The 24559-nt window shown below is 56.7% G+C and overlaps 1 protein-coding gene across 1 annotated transcript in view; it reads right to left on the minus strand.

Annotated features, from left to right (window-relative positions):
• Window positions 1–24138, minus strand: part of UMODL1 (uromodulin like 1) — a 62531-nt gene extending 38393 nt beyond the window's left edge. The window contains exons 1-6 of the mRNA XM_036097275.2: window positions 23290–24138; window positions 19456–19698; window positions 13841–14002; window positions 12961–13079; window positions 10455–10641; window positions 8399–8539 (exon numbers count right to left, since the gene is read on the minus strand). Of these exons, the coding sequence (XP_035953168.2) occupies window positions 8399–8539; window positions 10455–10641; window positions 12961–13079; window positions 13841–14002; window positions 19456–19698; window positions 23290–23632 (1195 nt within the window). The 5' untranslated portion in view covers window positions 23633–24138. The remainder of the gene's footprint in view (window positions 1–8398; window positions 8540–10454; window positions 10642–12960; window positions 13080–13840; window positions 14003–19455; window positions 19699–23289) is intronic.
• Between the last annotated feature and the right edge of the window lie 421 nt (window positions 24139–24559).

Here is a 24559-nt window from a genome sequence, read left to right on the forward strand (position 1 = left end):
TGAGATCAGCAAATCAAAGCAAAATTCATCACTGGGAAACGTCAGACTAAGATAAAAACACTTCTGCATAGCAAGGGAGACCATCCACGAGATGAAAAGACAGGCTACAGAATGGGAGACAATACTCACAAATCATTTATCTGATAAGGGGCTGATATACAAGATGTGTAAAGAACTCCTACAACTCAATAGCAAAAACAAAACAAAACAAAAAAAACCCCACACAATCCAATTAAAATATGGGCAAAGGATCCGAACAGACTTTTCTCAGAAGACGACAACTGGATGGCCAACAGACACACGGAAAGGGGCTCACTGTCACTGGTCATCAAGGAAATGCAGATCAAAACCACCATGAGATACCACCTCACACCTGTCCCAACGGCTAAAATCAAAACCACAAGAGATAAGACGCTGGCGGGATGTGGACAGAGGGAAACCCTCCTGCACCATTGGTGGGAATGCGGTGCAGCCACTCTGGAAACAGTGCGGAGGCTCCTCAAAACATTCAAAATAGCATGACCCCAGGATCCAGCGATCCCACTGCCGGGTGCCTAGCCACAGGGATGGAGACCATCTGCATGGCGTGGCTTCTCCCGGCCCCCCAAGAGATACCTGCCGCCGCCCCTATCTGGGCCCAGGGACACCGGCTCTGGACTTCTGCCCCCCGGGGACACCCCAGAGCTGTGACGGGGTCGGGTGCTGTGGTTCTCGGCATCTGGTCTCTGCTGTTTTGTCACTGCTGTCCAGGAACTGAGTTCTTCTTCCGCTAGCTTTCAAGGCCGCGACTGGCAGGACCGTGACGCGTGTTGGAAGATCTTTACGGCGCTGCCCACCAGCCACCTTCTAACATTCGAAGGCTGATGCCACCTCTGTGACCCAGAGGAAACCATCCTTCGACCCCTTCCCTCCGTCTTCCCTCTGACATGGATTTTCGTCCTTCGGTCGCAGGACACCTTCTCGTTGCCCACTAGCTTTCCGACGTTCCTCTTAAAATGTGGCCCCAGAAAATAATGCTCAATTCTTGACCCTGCGTGATCCGAGGGCACTGCTACCTGAGGTCTCCCCCGTCCTGAGCTGTGAGCCAGACCTGGGACCTGACGTTTGTCTGTCTTGGTGACGCACATCACTCTCCCTGTGTCCACGGGTCTGGGCCCTCATTTCTTCCGGGCACCCCTGACCCATCTCTGGAGCTAATGGGGATCCTGCATTCCCCGGGATCTCCCAGGTCAGGCTCTGTTCCTCTTCTCCCTCGGGCCCATCAGCTTGACACCCGAAGCTTGTAAAGGTGGAAATGCTGAGAATTCAAGCCAAGGTTCTGAGCATCACGTTGTCAGAAGCCTGACTGCCAGAGAGGAGCATTGGCATGGGTGAACCGAACGGCTGCTTCTCGCCAGCCCCGGCTGCCTCTCCCTCCGGCAGCCCTGTCCTCGCCAAGCCCCAGGTTCAGGAGAACGTTTCTTCATGGAGCTGAGTAGCCATGCGGTTCCAGCTGGGAAGGAGACCTTGTCGGAGGGAGTGAGGGTGACCTTTAATACAGTTCCACCTGATCCTAAAAACAGACCGCATTCTTGGACTAGCTGGCAGGAGCCCTGAGGTATTTCTGATGGCTTTGGTTTTGGGCAAGAATCCAGCTGCCCTGCATGTCATTAATTGGATGACTAATTTCACAAGAAAAGCAGCTGAAACTTGTGCTGTATTTTCCACGGGTTTGTACCTCTAAACGCTTCCAGCAGATTGCTCATTTATATTAGCCTCTAAATGGAAAACATACGCTGTTCCCCTTAGCAATTGGGATTCGCTCTGACATTCTGATCTGGAAACGGCATTTGTCTTTTCTGCCTATTAGCAGTGAGGTCGGGGGGTGCAGCTTTTCCTAGTGATGTCTCGCCCTCGAGCGGCCCTTTATCTTGAAGGAAACTTGCAACTCAGGACGTGGAGTAGCGTGGCACAGTGTGGCTGGCAACACTCCTAACCATAACTGGAGTCTAATATTATATCAGATGGCTAGCCAGAGCATTTTCAGTTACTGTATTCCAACCTTCTGTGCTTGCTGACGGGTCAGGACTCTCCCCCGGAGGCCACGGTACAGGAGAGGTCGGATGGTCTGTGGGAGGTTCTGTGCAAAGCTTTGCGGGCACATTTGTGCATATGGAGGGTGGTGCTGTCTAGTCAGAATCCAAAGTCATGAAGCACCGCAGAGGAGTGTTTTGTTGCCAGAAGTGAGGCTGGCAGGTGAATTTCTTTAACATCCAGGGACCCTAGGAATAGCCACCACTCCAACATGCCTTTTCATTCACTGACAATAAATATTGGTTGAGTGCCTACCGTTTGCGAAGTACAGAGACTCACTGGCAGTGACCAGGAGACAAGCCTCCTCACTCCATGGAGCTTCCTCTGCTGTGAGATGGAATATTCCAGTAAGAGAGGACTGACCCTGGACACCTCCCGCTCCTTGGGTGGTGCTGGGGACCAGCCCGCTTCCCAGCATCAGCTCACGGCCTCCACCCCTCACCCACAGCAGAGCAGGAAGACCCAGTGAATAAGAACCTTAAATCATCACCCCAGTCAGGCTCTGCGTCAGCGAAGAAAAAGCCCCACAGCTCTAGAGTGCTGGTCAGCTCCTGGCCCTACACACGGACTTGGGGAGGAAGGGGCATGGCCACTGGGCCACCGGCGCTCTATCACGGCTGTCCCCGCAGGATGCACCGTGGCGGCTCTGGATCAGAAACAGATAACCCAGAATCAGAGCAATGCCCTCCAGTCAGAGCGTACTCGGAAAGGTGGCCTCGGGTGATGGACAGGGACAGGGTTGTCTGTTAGAACCGGCTTTGGGACTTTGTACCAATGGTTACCTTCCTTTACCTGGCCTTTCTCTTCTGAAAAATGAGCACAATACGGGCAGGTGCCTCCTGGGGGTGCTCTAAGGGTTAAATGAGGTGAGACCATAGATCGCTTACCACGGGGAGAGTTAAGTGCTAACTAAGCAGCTCTTGGCTGTGAGATTGTTATGAACAAAGGGAGGGTCCTCACTGATCTGTCCCTTTGAAGGGAATATGAATTAAATGACTAATTCAAACTCAGTGATAACAATATGCTCCATAACCACTTCACAATGTTAATGAAAGTTCTAGTTTTCATGGCAGAATGTTGGAAGCAAGCTAAATGTGCCCGCCCCCTTTGAGGAAAAGAGCAAAGAGCATCATATCATTGCTGTAGAAGATGATTACAGTGGTTCCCCTTATCCGTAGGGGATGCCTTTCAAGGTGGCAGATGCCTGAGCCACGGACAGCCCCACACCCATTTATATACTGGGTGCTTTCCTATATACATTCCTATGATCAAATTCAACTTATAAACCAGGCACAGTAAGAGATTAGCAACAGTAACGAATAATAAAAGGACAATTCTAACAATATACTGTAATGACAGTTAGGGGAATGTGGTCTCTCTCTCTCTCTCAAAATACCTTACTGACCTGCGCTCACCCTTCTTGTGATGACAAAATGCCCATGTGAGGACGTGAAGTGAGGAGAGTCACGTAGATGTTGTGACCCAGGGTTAGGCTACTGTTGACCTTCGGACCATATGTCAGAAGGAGGATCGTCTGCTTTGGGGCCTCGGTGGACCGCAGATAAGTGACCCCATGGAAAGCGAAACTGCATTTAAGGGATACCGCTCTATTACTCAACCATTGAAAATCCTACTGATGAAGATGAGTTGGCTTCCCGGGAAACTTTTTATGACATAATGGTGAGTGAAGAAAGCAGGACACAAAATTGTATCCATAGCAGGATTTCAATAGCTTAAAAAACCAGGCAGGGAACAGCGGGAAATGAAAACAGTCTGCTGGGGCCACCGAGACGGACCTTTACCTCCTCTGTTGGTACAGATTGTTAAAGTAATAAACCAGGTTCCGGAACGACCACGTTTGCACGGCCACAGGGAGGGGCTGTCTCTGCATCTAGGCTGTGCCGTCGGAGAGAAGGTGCCCGGGGCATCGCAAGGTGCAACCCTGACCTGCAGCCTCCTGTCCTGCTAGCCCTGCCCGTAGTTCGTGCCCCGCTGTCCTGGGGAGGCCTGTCCCCACTGCGCCCACTGTCCCATCGCCAGCCGGGTACCCTGCCCCAACTCCGTGAGAGCGGGATCAGCTGCTACACATAAGAGGAAAGCCCACAGCACAGGGCTCCACCCCCCAGGTGTACCCCTCACGCGGAGAACATCCGTGGCAGCTCAGGCCCAGGCTCCTTCTCTGTCTTCACTCCTCCATCGCTAGGGTCTAACCTCAAGGTCACCATGTGGCTCGGATGGCAAACAGGGCCTTGACCATCATGGTGCCGTGCCCACCCTGGTCTCAGCGGGGCCAGTACCCTTACGCAGTCTTCCGAACTCCTGTGGAGACTTCCACTCTATCTCACTGGCTAAGGTGAGTCACGTGGCCACCCCACCTGCAAAGGAGATAGAGAACTGTCTTTGCAGCAGGGCACATCTCACATAAAACTCCCAGTTCCATCACTAAGGAAGGAGAGGTGGGATTCGGGGTCTGCCACGACCCCTCTGGTCTGTTCACCACCCAGCAGCAGAGCACCCCAGCCCACAGGTGCGCCAGGTCATCCTGTCTGCCTCTGGGCGCCCTCCAGAGTCCCGTCTAACTCAGAGGACAGTCCCACAAAAGTCCTGCTTACTCTTCTCCTGCCACTAAGGCAGCAGGAACAGGGACAACCCGTATCGCGGAAGAACAGGACACCACCTAGGGCGTATGAAGGAGCCTTGCCAAGAAAAGGTCAAATCTGAATCTGAATCTAAGGGTGCCTCTGTATTAGGGGTTCTTTTTTCCTAATTTATTTAAATTCAATTAGCCAATATATAGGACATCATTAGTTTCAGAGGTAGAGGTCAGTGATTCATCAGTGGCCCGTAACACACAGCGTTCATCACATCACATGCCCTCCTTAACCCCAGTTAGGGGTTCTTTTTTTTTTTTTAATTGTTTATCTATTTATGTGACAGAGAGAGACACAGTGAGAGAGGGAACACAAGCAGGGGGAGAGGGAGAGGGAGAAGCAGGGTCCCCGCTGAGCAGGGAGACCGATGCGGGGCTCGATCCCAGAACCCTGGGATCATGACCTGAGCTGAAGGCAAATGCTTAACAACTGAGCCACCCAGGCGCCCCCCAGTTAGGGGTTCTTAACCTGGATGGGGATCATAGACAGGCGTCAGGGGTCCAAAAAGGTAGATGAGAAAACGGATCTTTATTTTTACTCGCATCTGACTAGAATGTAGCTTTTCCTTCGGTCGTGACTTTGGTGCCTGCAGAAACCACAGAAGTCTCGTACCACAGGACGGTGTGGCCTCTCCGAGCATCATCCGGGCTCATCACTCCCACGGCCAAACTGCATGATTTAACCAATGCACGGAGCTGTGCATAGCTTACAACTCAGTTTGGGCTCTCCCAGAAGCAGGCGCTGAGACAAGGATTCTCAAGCTGGTACTTCTGGGAAATTTGGGCAGTAAAGGGGGGACACAGGGAAAGGAAGGTGACAGGGAAGGGTCTTCCATGAAGATGGTGCCAGAGTAGGCAACTGGACCTGGTTGCCAGGAATCTCTGGGACATGTTGCCCCATGCATGCCGCCTTCCCTGAAGGTTTCCAGTGGGGAGACATAGTGGCCAAGTCCTACAACCGTCAGTTGACCAAAGGGATGAAAGGGGACAGCGTGGCTTTGGGCAGCTGAGTCACCACTTGGGGTCATGAGATTTTGATAACTGTGTCTCAGTACAGTCGGTCTGCTCTGTCATCCCATATATTTGATGCACTTGGGAACATTTTAGGAAAGGATCCATTGGCTTCATCAGATGCGCAGGGATCCAGGCACCATTAAAGGAAGAGCCAACTGTGGTTTAGAAAATCCAGAGAACGGGGACAGGTATAGAGGGCCCCTGATGCCAGTCGGCAGATCCCAGCTTATGGGAAACTCAGCTGGGGGAAGGGGCGCCGGATCCTCCAGCAATTACAAGGAGAAACAGAGAGGTGGAGGGAAACCCCCAGACCGCAATTCAAACTGTCAAAAATTATGATGGTGATGGGGCAATGAGAAATGTCAACAGACTGGATGTTTGATGAGATTAAGGAACTGTAGTTTGGGGTTTTTAGGGATGCTATGATCTGGTATTTGGGTTTTTCATCTCCTCGAGATACATCCTGGAGTGTGACCGATGGAGGGATATGCTGAAGGGGGTTTGGAATAATGAGGCTGGGGGTGGGCAGCAGATGGGGACAGAGATGGAGCCAGAAGGGTCCTGAGGGGACCAGCGGACATTCATCACACTCCTCTCTGGGCTTATATTTGTCTACAAGCTTCCAGAATAAAGACTGAAGAATCTCCGTGGCCTTATCACATCTGTGCAGGGTGGGTCCTGCCTGGTCCTGCCCCTGTCCCCGACCCCTCCTCTGCACTCCATCCCCACCACCTCCTGGTTCCTGGGCTCCATCAGGCACACACCTCCTCTGGGGCCTGACCTCACTCTGTGTATGAGTTTCCCGAAGCTGCTGTAACAAATCAGCACAAACGTAGTGCTTAAAACCAGAGAAATTCACTCTTACGGCTCTGCAGGGCAGAAGGCGAAGATGCAGGGGTGGGCGGTCCTGTTCTCCTCCCGGAGACTCCAGGGGAGAATCCGGACCCTGCCTTCCGCAGTCTCCGTGGCCAGTGGTCCCCTCACCTTCAAAGCCACGCACAGCCCCTGGGCCCCCTCCGCTTCCCTCGACCATCTCCTCTCCCCGCCTCCGAGCCTCCTGCCTCCCTCTTACGAGGACCCTGTGGCGACGCTGCCCCCACAAATAATCCACCATCCACCCCCAGCTCGAGACCCTTAGCGAATCCCATCTGCAAAGCGCCTTCTGCCGTGAGAGGGACCGCCGCAGGCCCCGGGTCAGCATGCGGGCAGCCTCGGAGTGTGTAACCTGACCCTCACCGCTCCCTCCACGTGAGCTGGCGGTTCCAGATGCTCATCTCCCGCTCACCATCCCAGCTGCCTCCCGGGCGCCAGCCCTGCAGCTGCAGGTGACCATCATCCCAGCTGGGGCCCGCGGTCATCGGGGAGAAGACATTCCAAGGGCAGCCTCCCAGAGAAGGGAAGGCTGGGCCTGGGTCCAGAGCTGCCAGAAGTAGCCAGGGTCTCTCCCCACCAGCACACAAGTGTGCGTTGACATCTCCCGTCTTTCCAAAAGGCCCTCCTGCGAGTCCACACCTCCTCCAGGTCTGCTCATTTCTCTGAGCCTCTTCGGGGTACACACCTGTGAAGGATGGTTCCTTCTCGACTGCTGGAGGCTCCTTCCTGCCGTGCTTCCTGCCTCGCCCTGGCGATGTGTCAGCACCTCGTCCCGCACGGACTCCGGGCCAAGGCCTCCTTCCCTTCTCCAGCCATGCCCATGCCCATGCCCAAAGGGCTAGTGCCACCTGGATGCGGACGCCCCGCGGTTACTCATGTAGGGCAGCCCCCTGGGAGCACCAGCGCCAAACATCCAACTCGGTCAGCACCTGGCATGGACCCTTGATCCCATTGCCATCTCAATATAAACTACTATAATCAAAGACAGTGCTAATAACCCTAATAGCCGCCCCGACCCACCCGGGAATCACCACGTGTTCATGGTTCAACCAGGACGTGGGCCTACTGCCTTGTCCCCTCTTCCTCTCTTGCACCGAATTAATCAGGAAGTCCCAAGGGCTTCTCTCCAACAGATGCCTCAATTCCACCTCTCCACACCGCCTTCCGCCCCTCAGATTCCAGGGCCCTGCTGACCGACGCCATAGCACTTTCAAAACTCAGCCACTTCTTACTAGAAGCCCCTTGATGGCAGAAGCCAATCACATACCCCCAGCCCCCAGTATACACCTGTCATATCCCCTGACCCGCCTGGGCCAGAGATGGACACTTGCTCTTCGGTGCCATCTAGGTTGACCATGTGGTCACACGGACAGTCCAGGTCACTCCTGTGGTCCCAGTGTAAGTATTGATCACGTCCCCGTCGCTCTCGGAAGGGTCCCGATTTAAGCAATAAGCTATGCAGGCATCTGCCTTGCCTGGCAAGCCTCTGGTGTGTTCTCTACCGAGTTTCCCAAGAGCAAAGGTTGTGACCTATTTGCACACGTTTCTACTACCAGCATCCAGCACGGTGAACAGCACATAAACAAACATTCACTAACTCCAAGGACGAACGCAAGAATAGCCCACTAGGAGACCCAGTATGCTGGAAAGAACTAAGTGACTCTTCGGGACACGAGTCAGTCATTCCCTCTCTGCAAGACATGAGGATCTCTGTGGCCTGTGGACCATTTAGCCTGAGCAGATTCCCTCGGCCATGCCTCCCCCAGCTGGGAGGGCCCGGTCGCTCACCTCCACACGTGTGGTTCAGCTTCCGGGGAGCTGAGGCCGGCGGCTCGGGGTGACAGGTGCACTGGGATGAGCCCTCCACGTTCGAACACCGCTCCCCCTCGGAGCAGGCACTGAGTTCTTCGATGAAGCACTCGTCGACATCTATTGACAAGAGGAGTGGGTGAGACACTTGTCACAGCCCTAACCACCTTGTCATTCGCATTAACCTCCAGACGGGCGTCACATGGGCTGAAGAAGTGGCTCAGACAGTGGTCTCAGGGTAACTTCTGGAGCCCTGTCTTAGAGAGCCCCTGGGCCCACCAGGTGTCCCTCCACGCAGGTGGCCCACGTCTCAGGCATGCAGCACCCCCACCTTGCAGCGCCATGTGCTGGGGGTGGGGGGACTGCTGCCACCAGCGAGTCTGAAGGGTCATGAAATGATGGGGTCCGAAACTCCTGCCCAAGAATAAACCTTGTGGACGGGCGGTGTTCTGGACCAGAAGGAGAAGGGAGCCGCCCCCGGCGTTCAGAAGAGGCCTGTCACACGCCTCTAACAGGTGGACAGTCTGGCAGAACACCAGCCCAGACAAGGCTGCTCCATGACCAGGATAAAGCGAGACCAAGCAAGGCCACGTCACAGTTTTATCTAAGCCAGACAGGAAACACAGACACCGAGTCACCTGCAAAACACCACCCCACTCGCTTGGCTGAAACGAGTGACTGTTAGTTCTTTTCCAGTTATGGCTTATCTTCGTGCTGGCGGTCCCCTCCTTCTAGACAAGATTGGCTGAGACGCCCAATCTTAGCATTGCATCCGCTCTCTGAGAGGGTTCGACCTAGAACAAAGCCCCACTTCCTTAGACCCTACCCAAACTGTCCTCCAGCAGACTGCCCGACCCCCACGACGAGATGGCCAGGCTCTCTGTCCGTGCATTCTCTCTCTCGCTGCCTCGGGTCATGAACCCGGCTTGCTCGCTACAGGCGCCTGCCCGTGGTCTCCGACGGGGGCCTCATCAGAACAGACAAGACAGCCCCTTCCCTTACTGGCTCAGTCTGGTCTTCAAGAACATTTGTGGGTTTTGAAGGGAGTAAAATGCCATCACTGGAGTTTTCGCTGGGCTCCAGACCCTGGCACACCCCCTTTGCATGTGACCTTCGGTATTACAGAAGCTCCACCAGCAAGAGAAACTGTCCTCCCTCGGCCCAGGGAGCAGCAGGTGCAGCTTGGGCTGGAACGTTCCACGGGGCCCAGGCCTCTGTTCACACACCGTACAGAGCTGCTTTCAGCACAAGGGCAGAGCTGAGCCGTTGAGACTGAGGCCATGGGGCTCACAGCCAAAACTCTGTACTGTGTGACCCTTTCCAGAAAGTTCGCTGACCCCTGACAAAGATCCCCCCCAAAAAAGAAGAAGACCAGGTAATTCCTTCGAGAAACAAGACCAGCTCTGTGTGGTTTACCAAGTTCAATGTCGTGCAGTTCTACTAAATGGGCCTCCTAGGGCCAAGGGTGTCCTTGGCGAAGGTGGGGATTGGCAGCAGGGAAGGTTAGGGACCCAAGAACTGAAGGGACGGCCATGTTCCAGTTGTTCTAGGACTTGCTCACCAGCGCTTGAGTGGAAGGGGAATCGGGGCTGGGACAGTGTGGAGGGGACCTGGAGGGAGCGAGCTGAGGGAGCGAGCTGAGGGAAGGGCGACGTGGGAGCAAAACCCTTCTCAGGGCGCCCGGATGGCTCAGTCGGTTAAGCGTCCGACTCTTGGTTTCGGCTCAGGTCATGGTCTCGGGGTCATGGGATCCAGCCCCTTGTTGGGCTCCGTGCTCAACAGGGAAGTCGGCTTAAAGAATCTCTCCCTCTCCCTCTGCCCCCACCCCGCTTGTGCTCTCTCTCTCTCTCAAATAATCTTTAAAAAAGAAAAAAAAAAAAACCCGTCTCAAAACCTTCACCTTGGAGCTTAGACTTTCAACTTGAGTCAGAATGAGCTGAATACAGGTCCCCTCCCTCACCTGCCGGATCGTCCTTCCTGCGGCCCCGCCCCGCCCCCTAGCACCCCCAAGGAGGGGACCGAGGGAAAGCAGCACCTTGCACCTGGATGTCGATCACGGCACAGACGCGCTTCACGACCTCGTCCAGCATCGCGGAGACATGGGCCGCGGGCACCGGCCGCCACAGGCCCACCAGCAGCTGTGACGCCGTGGTGGAGGTGGCCCCGCGGGCCGACTGCAGGTGGTGGACAGCGGGGCGCAGCAGCTGCAAGGCGCTGGTGACCTGTGAGGACAGAGCCGGAGCGTCACTCGTGGGCGGGCACCCGGCAGACAGACAGGGAGCCCGCGGCCCCGAGAAGCAAAGACTAATCGTAAGCGCGTGCGCACACTCGTGCTATTCTGCTCTGCAGGAAAGACACTCTGCGACGTGCCTCTGTCATCAGCCCAGTAGAAGTCCTACAAACCAGATTATAAATACTTTTGCAGTGCGGTTGTCATGGGCTAAATCGCGGTCCCTTCAAAAAAACCCCGTGTTGAAGTCCTAATCCCCAGAACCTCGGAATGGGACCTTATTTGGAAATAGGGTCATTGCAGATGTCATTAGTTGCGAGGAGGTCACTGGGGTGGGCGTCTGTCCAGTACGACTCGTGTCCTTCCACAAAGAAGAACTCTGGACACAGACACAGACCAGACTCGCGCAGGAACGGGGCCTGGCAGGACCCCTCCTTGGCAGCCCTCGGCAGGAGCCCAGCCCACCCTCCCGCCGAGGGAGATGTGGAGTCAGGAGCGGGCAGAAACCACCGTCTCCTGTCCTACACACCCGGGTTTTGCTTTCTGTTTTGTTTTTGAGGCTTAAAGATCTCTTTTCTCAATTCATACGAATTCTTCTTTGCCCATCCTGGTATCTTGAGATCCCAAGACAGCGCCGGCCCAGGGAAGCAGAAAGGCAGTTCGGGGGGTGCTAGAGCCCGTCTCCCGGGGAGACCCGAAGCCCCCTCCTTCCGGGGGAGACCCAGCTGGTCAGGTGGGAGGCAGAACACGGCACCCAGGCTCCGGCCTCGTGGGAATCCCGGAGTCAGGGCGCCCAGCGCCGGCCGGAGCAGGAGCTGCTGGGAGGCAGGACCCCTGCGGGAGGGAACAGTCTGCCTGGAGGAGCAACACGTAGGAGCACGAGGAGGAAAGGGGGGACCCGGACAAAAAATTTAAATTACCAACAACCGCAACTCAGAGCTTGCATTGTTGGCACAGCTGTAAGCTCCTTACGTGTACTGTTTAAACCGCAGAGCCCCTGTCTCAGGCGGGAGGATGATTATTCCGATTTACTGCAGGTATCTGAGGCCCAGAGAGGTGAAGTAACTTGCCCAAGGTCACACAGGGATGAGCAGCAGTGTCGGGATTGCCAGGGCAGCCTGGCTGCAGAGCCGTGTTCTGACTGGCCAATCGGGCAGCCCCAGCCCCTCAACAAGCCAAAAAGAGACAAAAATCCCTTCCAGTTGGGACAGTTAAGGAGGCTTCCAGGGGAAGGTGACGTTTTGGAACACCTGTCTAGCTGCTTTCCTGGACGGCCCAGACAAGGCGAGTGTGAGTGCCGCCGGTCCTGGGGCTGCCCCTGCCGGTGGGCCACACATCAAGGAGGGGCCCCGCTGGGACTGACACTGTGACCCCCAGTCACAGATGGGACACGTCTATGGGCTCTAAAGGTCATGAGGGACCAGCCACGTCATGTGTCGGGCTCAATGCAGAAAGAAAACGTGGGGCCCCTTGTTCAAGAATTATTCAACATACCACGGGCAGCAGCTGAGCATCAAGCCAAGAGTGAGGCCCTTCTGTTCATGGGGTGACTGCACGGGTCACTCACCCACGAAGCCGGTCCCCCGGGAAAGCCGCCCGGCGGCGATGAGGAGCCAGGCCCTGCCCGCCGCGGGGGTCCCAGCACGGGTGGCCCCGTGCAGCATAGGGGGGCTCCCGTGAGAAAGCTCTGCTGAGCTGTGTCCACCGCGGGGGCTCTCCCCAGGGCCGGTGTTGCCCCTCAGGGGACATGCGGCCACATCTAGAGACAGTTCTGGTTGTCACAGGGGCGCGTGCTTCTGGCTTCCTGTGCGTGGAGGCCAGGGTACTGTGGAAACCCTGTGAGGACAGGCCCACAAGCAAGAGCCACCCAACCCCAAATGGGGACCGTGCCGAAGCGCAGAACCCGCATCGAGAGGCCCCCGCCCGGCACGTTCCGGGAGGCCTCCGAATTCCACGGGGTGGGGGCTGGAACCTCAGGGATCCTGAGTGAGGTTAGCGAGGACACAGCTCTGGGGCCTAGGCCGTCTACACCGCGGCACCTTCTGTTGAAACTAAAAGATTCCGGGTTTTAGCACATAACACTGCTACCGCAGAACAACCAGGCCGCACGCTGCCACTCATTGCCACTTACGGCCCCTAAGTCGTACCTCTTTATGGCTTTTTTTTTTTTTTTTTTTAGTTAAGAATTCACATTTGGTTCCGAGTCAGCCATGTCGGGGTCACTTGTGGAAACCCCGCCTCGACCCTCGCTTCCCACCCAGCGCCTCCACCTGAGTCAGCCCCGGCGGCCTGCCCTTTGCTCCCCACCTACCATGGAGTGCAGAAGCCGCATGTGGTCCAGGAGTCTGGGGTCCACCTCCTCGAGCTCCTTGAAGTCCATTTTCACCAGGACAGTCACCCGGTACCAGAAGGTCACAGGGCTCTCTGGAGCTGCACGAGGACACACTGTGATGAGCTACAGGCCTGGGACAGGCTGAGGCCAACAGAAGGTCATATAAAGAAATCTGCCACCAGGGACAGTGTGGGACACTTGCCCCACCTGCCACCCCTCCCTTCTCTTACGTTATAATATATATATAGCCCTACATACACCAGATAATATTATACAGAGAGCACACCAGATAATGTAGTGTGTACGGTAGGATTGAACATACACTATTACTTTATACTATACGAATACATACCCTGCCGATACTGTAGCATTATAACATCTATCACATATGATATATATACAATATTTAAATATATTTCCCTAGTTCTGAACCCTGACCATCCCGTTCTCCTGGGAGCAACCCACGGTCAGTGGCAGAACTTTCCAGACCAGACAGGTGCATACTGAGGGTCAGGCTGCCGATCTGCCAAACCAGCGTCCTGCAGGAGCCCCCAGCCACCATCTTTACGTCTCCCCGCTATGACACAGCTCAGCTTCCGACGGGCACCCCCTGAGCCCCTGGGCTTCTCCAGCACACCGGGGAGATCTGAGTCACTGCTCTTCCAAGAATAGCCTCCTTCCTCGGGACCCCCGTGAGCAGTCCTCCCTCTGAGATTTCAGTGGCCAGATTTGGACAAAGACATCGCCCAGGAGTGGAACGCGCCCATGCACGCAGCTGCAGGCTCTCTGTAAAATGGAGCTGCTGCTTCTGGAAACCCACCCACCCCGCCCTTCCCGCAGACCAGGGCTTCAACCCTACCTCGGAGGTCAGGAGCCACGCAGTGGTGGCCCCGGGATGAGGGGCAGCACTTCCGAAGTCCCGGGCAGTCTGTGTCCAGCACGCAGGGTGAGGCGGGTGCTCCGAGCCCCACCACCGGGCAGACCCCAGGTCTCGAGGCAAACTCCCTGGACCGATTCAGGGCTGGGGGGGGGGAAGTGATTAGCAATCAGTGATGCTGGCCACAAGCACTGGTGTTCCCGACACTGGATTCCATCTGCGGTTCTTGGAGACACGCAGCACCACCTGCTCAAGGGCCATGTCCTGGGCTGGGCATCGCCTTGCCAAGTCCTGCAGAGCAAACCATCCGGGGCCGGGTGCTCTGACTCTAATGTAGTCTAACCATCTTTCCTGGGAGGAGGACGGTGTGAGCTGGGGTACTGGGTGTCCCCTTCTTTCTAGGCCAGGTACAGGGGCTCCACCCCGTCTTAGAGACCCCCTTGCTGCTCTGTATCCCAATAGCTCACTCACTCACTCATTCAATATTTATTGAGCACCTACTCTGTGCCAGGCACATGCTAGGTGCCCAGCAGCCAGCAGTGGGCCAGAGGCAAAGTCCCCCCTCCAGGACACTTAGGTTCCAGTGGACAAGGCCAGTATGCACATAGACCTACAGAAACTAGGCCTGGGAGTGGTGGAGACATGATGGGCTTTTGAAGAAAGGGCTTTTGGGGACTGAGATGCAGCAAACTAACGGAGAATCCGCGGGCTCAAGGGGACTGGCCGGGAGTCACGGTGCTGGCGTTCAGGGTGGTGGAAAGCTCAAGAGCAAGGAGAAGAACCTGACCCTGGGGAAGCCAGGGTGCCTCCCTCAAGGGGGGGCACTCTGCTGGGGGCGCTCCCGTGGCTGGACCCGCGGCAGTGTGCGGGGCTGCACGCCCAGAGGGGCAGCTGGGCCCAGGGCAGCAGGGGATGAAGGAGGCCCAGCAGCGGAGAGCTCGAGGAGGCTGGGGGCAGCAGGGAGGGGCACAGGTGACTGAGGAAGGGCCTGTGTGATCCGCGGCCTTCCTGTCGCCCACACCGGGGATGAGGGCTCCAGGTACCTTGGGTGTCAGGCAAGTGCATGCGGCTCGGCCCAGATTCATCTAAAGCCCCGCACCCTACCGGACCTTTGGAAGTGCCGTTCCATGCCCTCCAGACTCCAGGGAAAGCAGAGGAGGTCATCAGGTGACCACGCTCTGCAAACATCCCGCAAGGGTGGGGAAGGTTAGCCCCTGCGAGATGCGTGGGGTCCCATGTGGAAGGGAATCGGCAGGGGCTGCAGTCCCAGGGACAGCCCCCTGGGTCCGCCATGGTCTCCGCAGAATGCTCCAGACAGACAGAAGGCGGGGCCCCTCCTTGTGCTGGGAGCACATCACCCAGGGCAGCTGTGCCAGCCAGGGAAGGGATGAGAAAGCCAAAACTGCCCAGAGAAGGAGAGTCTGCGTTCACTCTTCTCACGGAGCTAGGCCAGTGTGACCCACACTGCTGAGCGAAGGCTTGACGTTCAGCCTCAAGACCACTTCCTCTCCATGCCGTCCGTGGTTCCCTCACCACTTCCCAGTCAGCCAGGTGCCTGTTCCAACATCTAAAAGTCCTGGAGACATCGCCACGTTGGGGCTGGCTCTGGGGGCATGGAGCTCCGGCGGGTGGTGCAGCCCGGGATCCTCGCTGGGGTGGAAATGCCGGCATCCCTGTAGGGCCACCCCTCAGGGACCTCAAGGTCATTGCCTTCCCTCCCATCGTAAAAACCAACAGGCCAAGGAGACATGAGATTAGATGTAAGGTGGGCTCCGGGGACAGAAAAATGACACTAGGAAAAAAAAAAGTAAAATCCAAATAAAGTGTGAAGTTGAACTAACAGTGATGCACGATGTGGGTTCCTTCATTGGGGCAGACGTGCCATGGTAACGGAAGGCGCCACCATCAGGGGCGCCGGGCAGGGGATACGGGGACCGTCTACCGTCTCTGCCACCTCTCTGTAAATCTGCAACTACTCTAAACGAAGAGGTTTATTTAAATGAAAAGAAAATACAGGCCACCAAGAAAAACTGGCTTCCAAAAATGGTTGCCCGATCACAACAGAAGTGATTTCAAGTTAAAGTTCATCTTAATGTAGCTGCTGCTGGCCCTGCCCCTCCGTCCTTGGAGCCCGACTGCTTACTGAGAGCCCAAGAGAACAGTCAACAGTTCCAACTTGGTGGAAAGTCAAAAATCTGCTTCTCCTTCCACGAACTCAGCACAAACAATGAAACAGGACTGCCTAGTGCCTGACAACCCAAGGTTGGTCACAGGTCAACGAGATGGCCCGGAAGTTTCCATCTGGACAGCGGCACTCAAGTCTCTCCCCAGGCCTGGGAATCTGACCAGCTCTGGAATCATCATTCCTGCCCCCAATCCTTCCCCAAAGGGGTCCTGGTCACCCACTGGGGGAGCCTCCTGGCCCCGTGGGGTCCCAGGCTCGCCCAGATGATGAGCCTGCGGAAACCTGGGCTGTCACCGCAGTGGGTGAGTATCGGCTGGGACGCTCCTAGGAATTCATCATGAGTGAATCATGCCCCCCGAGCTCAGCAGTGTTTGTACCATACGATACTCATCACGGTGGTATTTATACTAATGAAAAGTTGGAAGCAACTAGACGTTCAGTGGTAGGGGCTTGCTTCATCAAGGGGCTGTATCCATGCCTCTGACGTAACGCCCTGTGGCCATTAAGCCATGCCGCTCATAAAATCTATTGACAGGAACGGTGTTCCAGAGGAATTGCTAAGTGGGAGGAATATGGTACAAAGAATCGGGTCAGAGCGACCACGCGTTTCTAGAACGCCTGCCCTGCACGGGGGCTAAGGAGCATATCGACAGTGGTTGTGCGTGGGCAGTGGGCGCATGGCTAATTTCTCTTTGTTCTTTTCTGTGTTTCCAGAGTTTCTGGCTGGCTCATGTAATTCACTTTTGTAATTGTATTGACGATACATTGAAATAAAGTAATGTATGACTTATCATTGTTTCCCCAATGCTGGACTTTTAAGAAAACAAAAATGGAAAAAGTCCTCTATCTAGACTGAAGAGAACATCACACGTGTACTCATAACGGTCTTCCCTTTTTAGAAGGTCGGTTGCTGAGTGGGAGGGGACAGAAGCCAGCCAGCCTGGGGGTTCACGGCTGCCTGGGGGGAAGAGTCCCAGCCGAGAAAACCCGTTGCCAAGATGCAGGTCACGCCCCACTTGGAGGGCAGAGGACCCTCTGCCCTCCCGTCCTCCCCAAATGCCCAGGCTGTGCCCTGTGGCCACCACAGGCGCTGGCCCCTGTCTCATTCTGTGCAAATCAAGCAGCAGGTCTAAGGGCACTTAGAGAGACTTCTCACTTCCCGTTCCAAAGAGCCAGCCCGCCGCCCTGCACCTGTGACCAAGCTTTGATCAAAGGAGCTGAGCACAGCGGGAGGAGGGCGGGGCCGCCGCACAGAGGCCCCGGGGCAGCTGTGGTATCACACCGGGCCTGGCACCAAGCAGGGGCCTTCCTGGGGAAGAGGCCCGAGCTCGGTGCCCCTGCCCCTCCCATCCCTGCCCCTCCCCCACCCCCACCAGCGCCCCCTTCCTCAAATGCCACAAACTGAATCTGACCTGGGGTTGGGGAGACCCAGGCCAGGTCTGTGCCACCTTGGTCAAGACACCTGCCCACCCCCAGGTCTGTGACCCCATCTGCATGGGGGGGGGGGTCCCGGTCATCAGTGACCCGGAACCTGCCCGGCTGGCCTGTCATAAAGGACGCACACAGTCAAGGTCCTCTTCTCCTTCGTTCTGGGCTCCTGGCCGCCTCCTCTCCACACGGCTACCAGAACGACTCTCTAAGGGCCGGGGGCGACCCCCTCCCCACTTAGCCACCTCGGAGGGGCCTCCTCATTTTCTGGCTCGTGAGAGCTCGCCGGTTTAGCACAGCGGGGCAGCAGCCTGACAGGATGGTGCCAGGCAGCGCAGGGGCCTGGGGGGCCCAGACGCTCCAGGGGCTCCTCTGGACAGGTGCCCTCACTAGTCAAGTGACCCCACAGCAGCAGCGAGCAGGTGGGAGGAGAGTGGCCTTCACAGGTGAAAATGGACAGGACAGGGCGGCCCCCACCTTCTACCCCGGATCCTGACCCTCCACGCCGAGGTGCGCGGCCTGAGTCCTCCCCAACACCAGGACCCCCACCAGCCCCAGGAAGAGAGGTGCTCCCAGGCGGCGCTTCCTTGGAGACAGGGAAGGTAGAAAGGGGGCCAGTGTCCGTACGGGAAGGGACTCCTTCGATCCAGGCCCTGGCAGGACCCCAGGGGAAGCCCCACCCTGCAAGGACCCCCTCAGGGAACCGGTGGGAACACGGGGCTGGCAGCAGGCTGTGGGCCCTCAGGTTCGTATTGGTGACGGCGCCCCTTGGTGATAGTGGTGTCATTTTAACGCTCATCTCTGTGTGTGGCTCTCTGAACCAGGTCGGTGGGACGTGTCACCAGCTCTGTCCTCTGTGAGGTGGCTTCGGGGGCCTGAGAAAGGCAGGCTCGGGATGACTCAGGGCGCCAACCCCCACTGCCTTCTGCAGGGGCCGCACCAATTACATCCTGTAGCCGCAGGGTGGGGAGGCGGCCGGCACCCCGCGTGTGCAGCGTCCTGGCCTTGGGCCCCCTGGGGACGGGTCACGTGGGGTGTCCCTCCCGGACCCCTGGACGGCGGCTTTGTGCACTCTGCAGGCAGCGGCCTTCCTCTCTAGGGGTGGCCCCTGGAAACTCACTGGGGCCACACCCGTCCCACTTCCCCTCCCTGATGGGGTGGGGGCAGGGAGACCTTCTGGCGGCTCAGAAACTCATTTTAGATCTGGTATTGACTCAGATTTAACCACCACCACCACCCACACCCGCACACATGCATCCTTTCCCCTGGAAGAGGTCTTCTGGAAAGTTCCCTCCATGTCAAGAGGCTCAGCCCTGAATGTTGCAAAGCCCAGCCCCCCTGGCCTCACACACTTGGCCGGGGACAGCCACACTGGTCTCCCGGGCAACTGGCTCAAGCATCTTCCAAACAGCCCTGAGGAAGGAAGAGGACCGAGGGGAATCTTTCCCTCTCTTTCACACATGGGGGCTCAGATCAGGATTTCAGTTGAAGGAAGCATTCCACTGCAGCTTTTAAAAAGAAAAGATCACCAATACAGAAGAGCTTGCAATGCTGGTTCTCAAACTCAGCTATGTGTTCAAAGCGCTCGAGACCTTTAAAAAAAACCCCAGTGCCCCAGCTATGCCCCAGACCAATTCCATCACCTTCTCTGAGGACCGCACCCACGCATTAGCATTTTTAAAGCTGCCCGGGGGCTTCGGTGTGCAGTCAGGCCTGAGAACCACTACTCCAAAGCACAGGTTCTCAAAGGGGGGCCCCCGAGCATCAGGACCAGCTGGGAGCTTGTACTCCACCCCGACCCGCTGGTTCCGAGATCTGGGGCTGGGCCGGTGATCTGCGCTTGGACAAGCCCTCCAGACGATCCTGATGCGCGCCCTAGCTTGAGAACCATTGTTCCAGAAGGGCTAAGGGGTGCGAACAGTGCCTGTCCTGAGTCTCATCAGGGGTCCCGGGGCCCCCCACCCGCCAGCCGCCCCGGACTCACGCAGGACGCAGTAGAGGCCCAGCTGCTCGTAGCCCGCACAGCAGTCGGTCACGTTCCTGGACTCGGGGACCTCCACAGCCACATACTGGGTTCTGTAAACCGTCTTAGGGCACCGCCTCCATGGGATCCACCCGCCGCAGGGAGTGTAGATCACGTGCGATGCCTGGACAGCCTCCACCTTCTGGATGTTTCGGGTCACGCTATAGTTGCACAGATGGAAGCTCAGCAGGGAAAGGCCTTTTTCTACGAGGGGGTGGGAGGAAGGATGGAGGGAAAACAGCGAAGAAGAAAACGCCGGAATCAAATCGATAGAAGGGGTTCTGGGCCGATCTTCCACTTCTGCAAGAGCAATGGAGGCCAGCAGCGCCCCCAGCATCTGCCCACCGGCCCGCTGAGAAGTCAGGTAATCGCGTGAACTCGGAGGAGTCAAGGGTAAACGGGGACCTGCACGCTCAGAAGTCCTCTCTGCAGAGCCTGGAGTTGCCCCCCCACCACAGCTGGGGGGCTGACGGTGCACTAAAGACGTGGAGGGCAGGGACCAAACATTTGGGGCTCGTGTCCTCGTTTCCTGCACCCTGTTCCCCGACCCTGCTGGCTGGAGAATCCTGCGCACGCCTCTGAATCTCCCCGAGCCTCGGCATGTCACACGTGAAATGAATCCACAACCATTCCCTCAGCAAATATGTATGAGGGGCTGCCACGAGCCAGGCTCAGGTGCAATGGCAGCCTTTTTGGGAATGAGGGGGAAGGTAAATAAGCAATACCTCGAGCACACATGAAAGTTTTTAGACGGTAAAGCTCAGTCTGACAAGGACAGCTGTTGTCAGAGAGGAGAGCACAGTGCCCCACCGAGGACGACGTCCACCTCCCCGCTGGGTCCCTGTGTCTCTCACCTGGAGCCCGATTGCTGTGCACAGACACCCATGGCCCCCGCCCCTTTGTCAGTCTGACCGCTGGGTTCTCAAGACCCCGAGGCACCCCCTACCTTCACCAGCCTGGGGCGTCCCCGTCTGCCCACGGAACCTCTGTCTCCTCATGTAGCAGGGATTATCATGGGCTGAATCGTGTCCCCACCCACCCTTCTAAAATTCATGTGTTGAAGTTCTGGAAATAGGTGTTTGCAGATATCATTAGCTGAGATGAGCTTATACGGCAGTAGGGCGGCCCCAATCCGTTACGCCTGGTGTCCTTACAAAAGGGGAAATTTGGACAGAGACAGGCACACAGGGAGGGCGGCGTGGGAAGACGCAGGCAGAGATTGGAGAGATACCGCCACCAACCGAGGAGCGCCCAGATTGCTGGCAAACCCCCAGAAGCTGGGGGAGAGGATGGAGCAGATTCTCAGTCACGGCCTCAGGAGAAACCAGCCCTGCCCACACCTTCATCTCGGACTTGATCTCGGACTCCTGGCCTCCAGAGCTGGGAGGAGATAATCTCTGCTCTTGAAGCCCCAGCCTGGTGGTGCTGTGCTAAGGCAGCCCCAGGGAACCCCCGGGAACTCAGGCTGTGCAGCCAGCCTGGGGCTCTCGGTGTAGGATGAAGGGACGGTTTGACTGTCCCTTACACTATCAGATACTTAACCCCTGAGCGCTCGGCTTTACGAAACCGTACCACCACGGGGTAGGCGCTCCATATTACAGTGTGTACCCGCAGTGAGAAGCTGGGCTTCTGGGAGGACCTTTGAGACAGAAATCATCTGCATCCCCAACACCAGGATGGCGCCCTGAAGACGCTGTCCTTCGGTTTCACAGCATCGCACAAGTGCGCAGAAAGCGAGACTCTGGGGGCTGGCGACCCCCGGGAGAAGAGGGGCTGAGCCAGCCCTCCAGCCCAGGCTGATGAGGGGCCTGCAGCCTTACTCTGGGCGGAACATGGGGCTGGATCCCAGCGCCCAGAGCAAGCCCACTCCGGAGCCACGTGAGCCACGTGCCTGCCTCCCGGTCAGCACTGTGGTGGCAGAGCCTCTGGCAGAGGAGAGAGCCTGCTGCCCCTCCTCACCAAAGGGGTGCTGTTGCGAGGAATGGGGAGGCCTCGTACCCGGGGCGGGGCAGCAGAAACTAGCTTCTCAGGCCAGGTAACGGCCCAGAGCTTGGCTATCACATGGATGAGGGACTGGAGAAGTGGCCACGGTGAGTGTCGCCACTCACTGAACAATGATGGGACAGTGCCAAACAGGACAAAGCCCAAGGCTTCCTGCACAGAGAAACTGGGAAGGTGGCTCTAGACTTTGTTTTGCATCTTAACCTAAGAGGAGATGCTAACCGCTAATGAAGGTTACATTTCTCAGCCCCTGGGGAGCCCGGGTCTCCATCTGATCATGACAAGGTCCCAGCTGAGCATCAGCAGAGCCCTCCTGTGCATAAAAGTGCATGCGGGCGTACACGCACACGCACGCACACACACGCACACACACGCACGCGCGCGCACATACACACGCGCGTGCACACACACGCATGCGCACACACCTCCACTGAAACTATGCTTGGGATCTGTTTGTTGTGTTCTGATTTTTGCATTCCTCTGGAGGCCGCCAGGTGCTCTCCAAGCCTGGCTTCTTGGCAGAGCCCAGAGGAGACACCTTACAGCAGATCCTCCCATTCTATGAATCCTTCCAAGGAGCCATCAGTGTGGGGGTCCGGGGTCCTGGGTTCTGGTCTCAGAGGCGGAAATAATGCTCCGGCGTGAGCGTGGTCCTGGGGTGAGAAGATCCACATTCACACCAGCTTCCCAAATACCAGCTTTGTGATTCTGAGCATGTTTCATGCCCTCCCGGTGACCCCACCTTGTCATCTGTCAAATGCGAACTACATCCTGGAATTAAGTAAATGAAACTGTCTGGAAAGGCAGTCCCTGGCACGAAGGGCAAGAAGCTGGGTAACCCCGACGCAGCCCTGAGCCCTCTGCTCCCTGTGTCCCCACAGGCACAGCGAGGGGTTCGGGGGGGCCTCCTGACAGCTTCTCGAGGCTGTGCAGTTTACACGTTACCCATCCCGCGGGAAAAATCAAGCAAAAGAAATCACAAACCAAAATTCTGCCTGCAGGGGAAAAGTCTCTAAGCCAGTGCTAAACTGAAGTTGATTGTAGAAACAGAGTGGATTTGAGTGAATTCCCAACAGAATAAGACAGATTTCAAAGGGAAATGATTGCAAAGGTTTGCCATCTCGGGTCTCTGCAGTCTGGGGCTTCAGAAACCCGACATGCTCTCAGCGGGAACGTGGGCCTGGCGAAGGCTCTGGGCAGGTGCCCTCACAGGGTCCCTCACGGCCCTGTTGGCCACTTTTCACCTTCATGTCCCAAGGAGGACACTGGGGCTGGCGGACCCCAGGGGAGGGGGTCCACTTCACGATCCTGAGCCTGCCTGACAGGGGAAGAAGGTCCAAACCAGGGCCCACGGAAAGGGGCACCCTGGCGGAAATTCAGCCTGGGGTGAGTCCCTGACCGCTCTGGGTCTCCCTCCCTTTCCCCGAAAGTAGGGGACTCCAACGCTCCGAGACTTGGAAGACTTTGATTCTGAGTCTCTAGGAACTCACTACTCGGCGTGACCTGCGGGTCCGCAACGCCCGCACGGCCGGCAGAAATGCAGAGTTCCAGGCCCCACCCCAGACCCGCTGACTCAGAATCTGCATTTGAACTCCCCCAACCCCCCACTGACTCGGAAGCACACACACACACACACCACCTCTTCTGTGGTTACCAGAATGTTTGGTTACCAGATGGAACAACGTCACCTCTCAAAGCAGACGCATCCTTGCAGGGCCGCCGTCCCCACGAGACCTGCTCCCCGGGAGCCCCCCGCCCCTCCGGCATCACCCACGCCGGGCTCCGAGCCCTCACCTGTGAAGCCGCTGGCCTGGCTTGGGCCCGCCGCTCTGACCAGAGCCAGCAAGGCCAGCTGGAGGGTCCTGAGCATGGTCCGGCCGAGGTAGCGCGGCCCTGGGCCTCCCCAGAGCAGCCACACAGAGGGGCCTGGAGAAAGAGCCCTTCTGTCCCCGGCGCCGCGGGCAGTGATGATGGCTTCAGAGTGTGTGCTCCAAGGGAACCATCCCTTATGCCTGCTCATTAACACCTGCCACCACCACGGCCGTGTCCCTCGGGGAACCCGCGGCGCACAGCCCATTCTCGCTCCAGACAGATGGCATCTTTCAGGAAAGGTGAGCACCCAACCAGCAGGCGGCATCGCTAGGTCCCATCTCGTTGTTACGCAGAAAGCCTGTTTCAGACCCAAATCTGACTCCCTCCATCGAGTACAAAGTATTCTCTTTCCTTATCGTCCAAACTGGCAGGAGAAAACAGCACCACATCAAAGTGGATTCAGAAAAGCATCCTTCACACAGTCGGCCAATCCAGATCAAAGCCGTCAGAATGTTCATACCCCTCCACCCCGCGACCTCCTCCTGGGGTCCCAGAGAGGTCCGTTCCTCGTCAGCATCTAGCACAGAGAAGCGTCGAAGTGAGCCATCACGGGAGAATGGGGACGTAAATCACTGCAGAGCATCAGAAGCAACGTCACCCAGACACAGCTCGCCATGCGGAGGGGGAAACTATAAAGTCCACACAGTCCCTCGTCAAGTTCCATCTGCGTGAGCAACGACTCTGTGCGCTTCCGTGAACGCGGGCACAAGCCAGAGAGAGCCCCGGGAATGAAAGGGAAACCATGCGGGTGATGGGGTGACAGGTGCTTTATGTTTGATGTCTGTGGCCCCACGTCACAGGTGACACGGATTTGTACATTTCTAGTCGGGGGTGCCTCCCTGTTCCTCTGCTGGGTTGGCTTTCATGGCTCGGTACTCAAAGCAGGGCGCATTTCTAACCTGAGATGAAGATCTCACTCGTTCTACTGAGAAAACATTCAAATAAGGTAACAAAGATCCAGCTTGGCCGTAGGGTTCACAAGAGTTATTCCCTTGTGCTCCAAATACAAAACAGTCCTTCCAGAAGGGACCTTCGAGCCTAACTCCCGCAGCGACGTTGCTACATCTTTTATCCTCAGTAGAGTAACCTGTAAGATGATGAGCGGCTGCATTTGCAAGTTTAGTGGTTAAACGACAGATGCCAGGACAAGAGGAAAAAAACAAGGGCCCTCAGCACAAGGGTCTTGGAAAGT

This window comes from Halichoerus grypus, chromosome 1, assembly GCF_964656455.1.
Source record: "Halichoerus grypus chromosome 1, mHalGry1.hap1.1, whole genome shotgun sequence".
NCBI lineage: Eukaryota > Metazoa > Chordata > Mammalia > Carnivora > Phocidae > Halichoerus > Halichoerus grypus.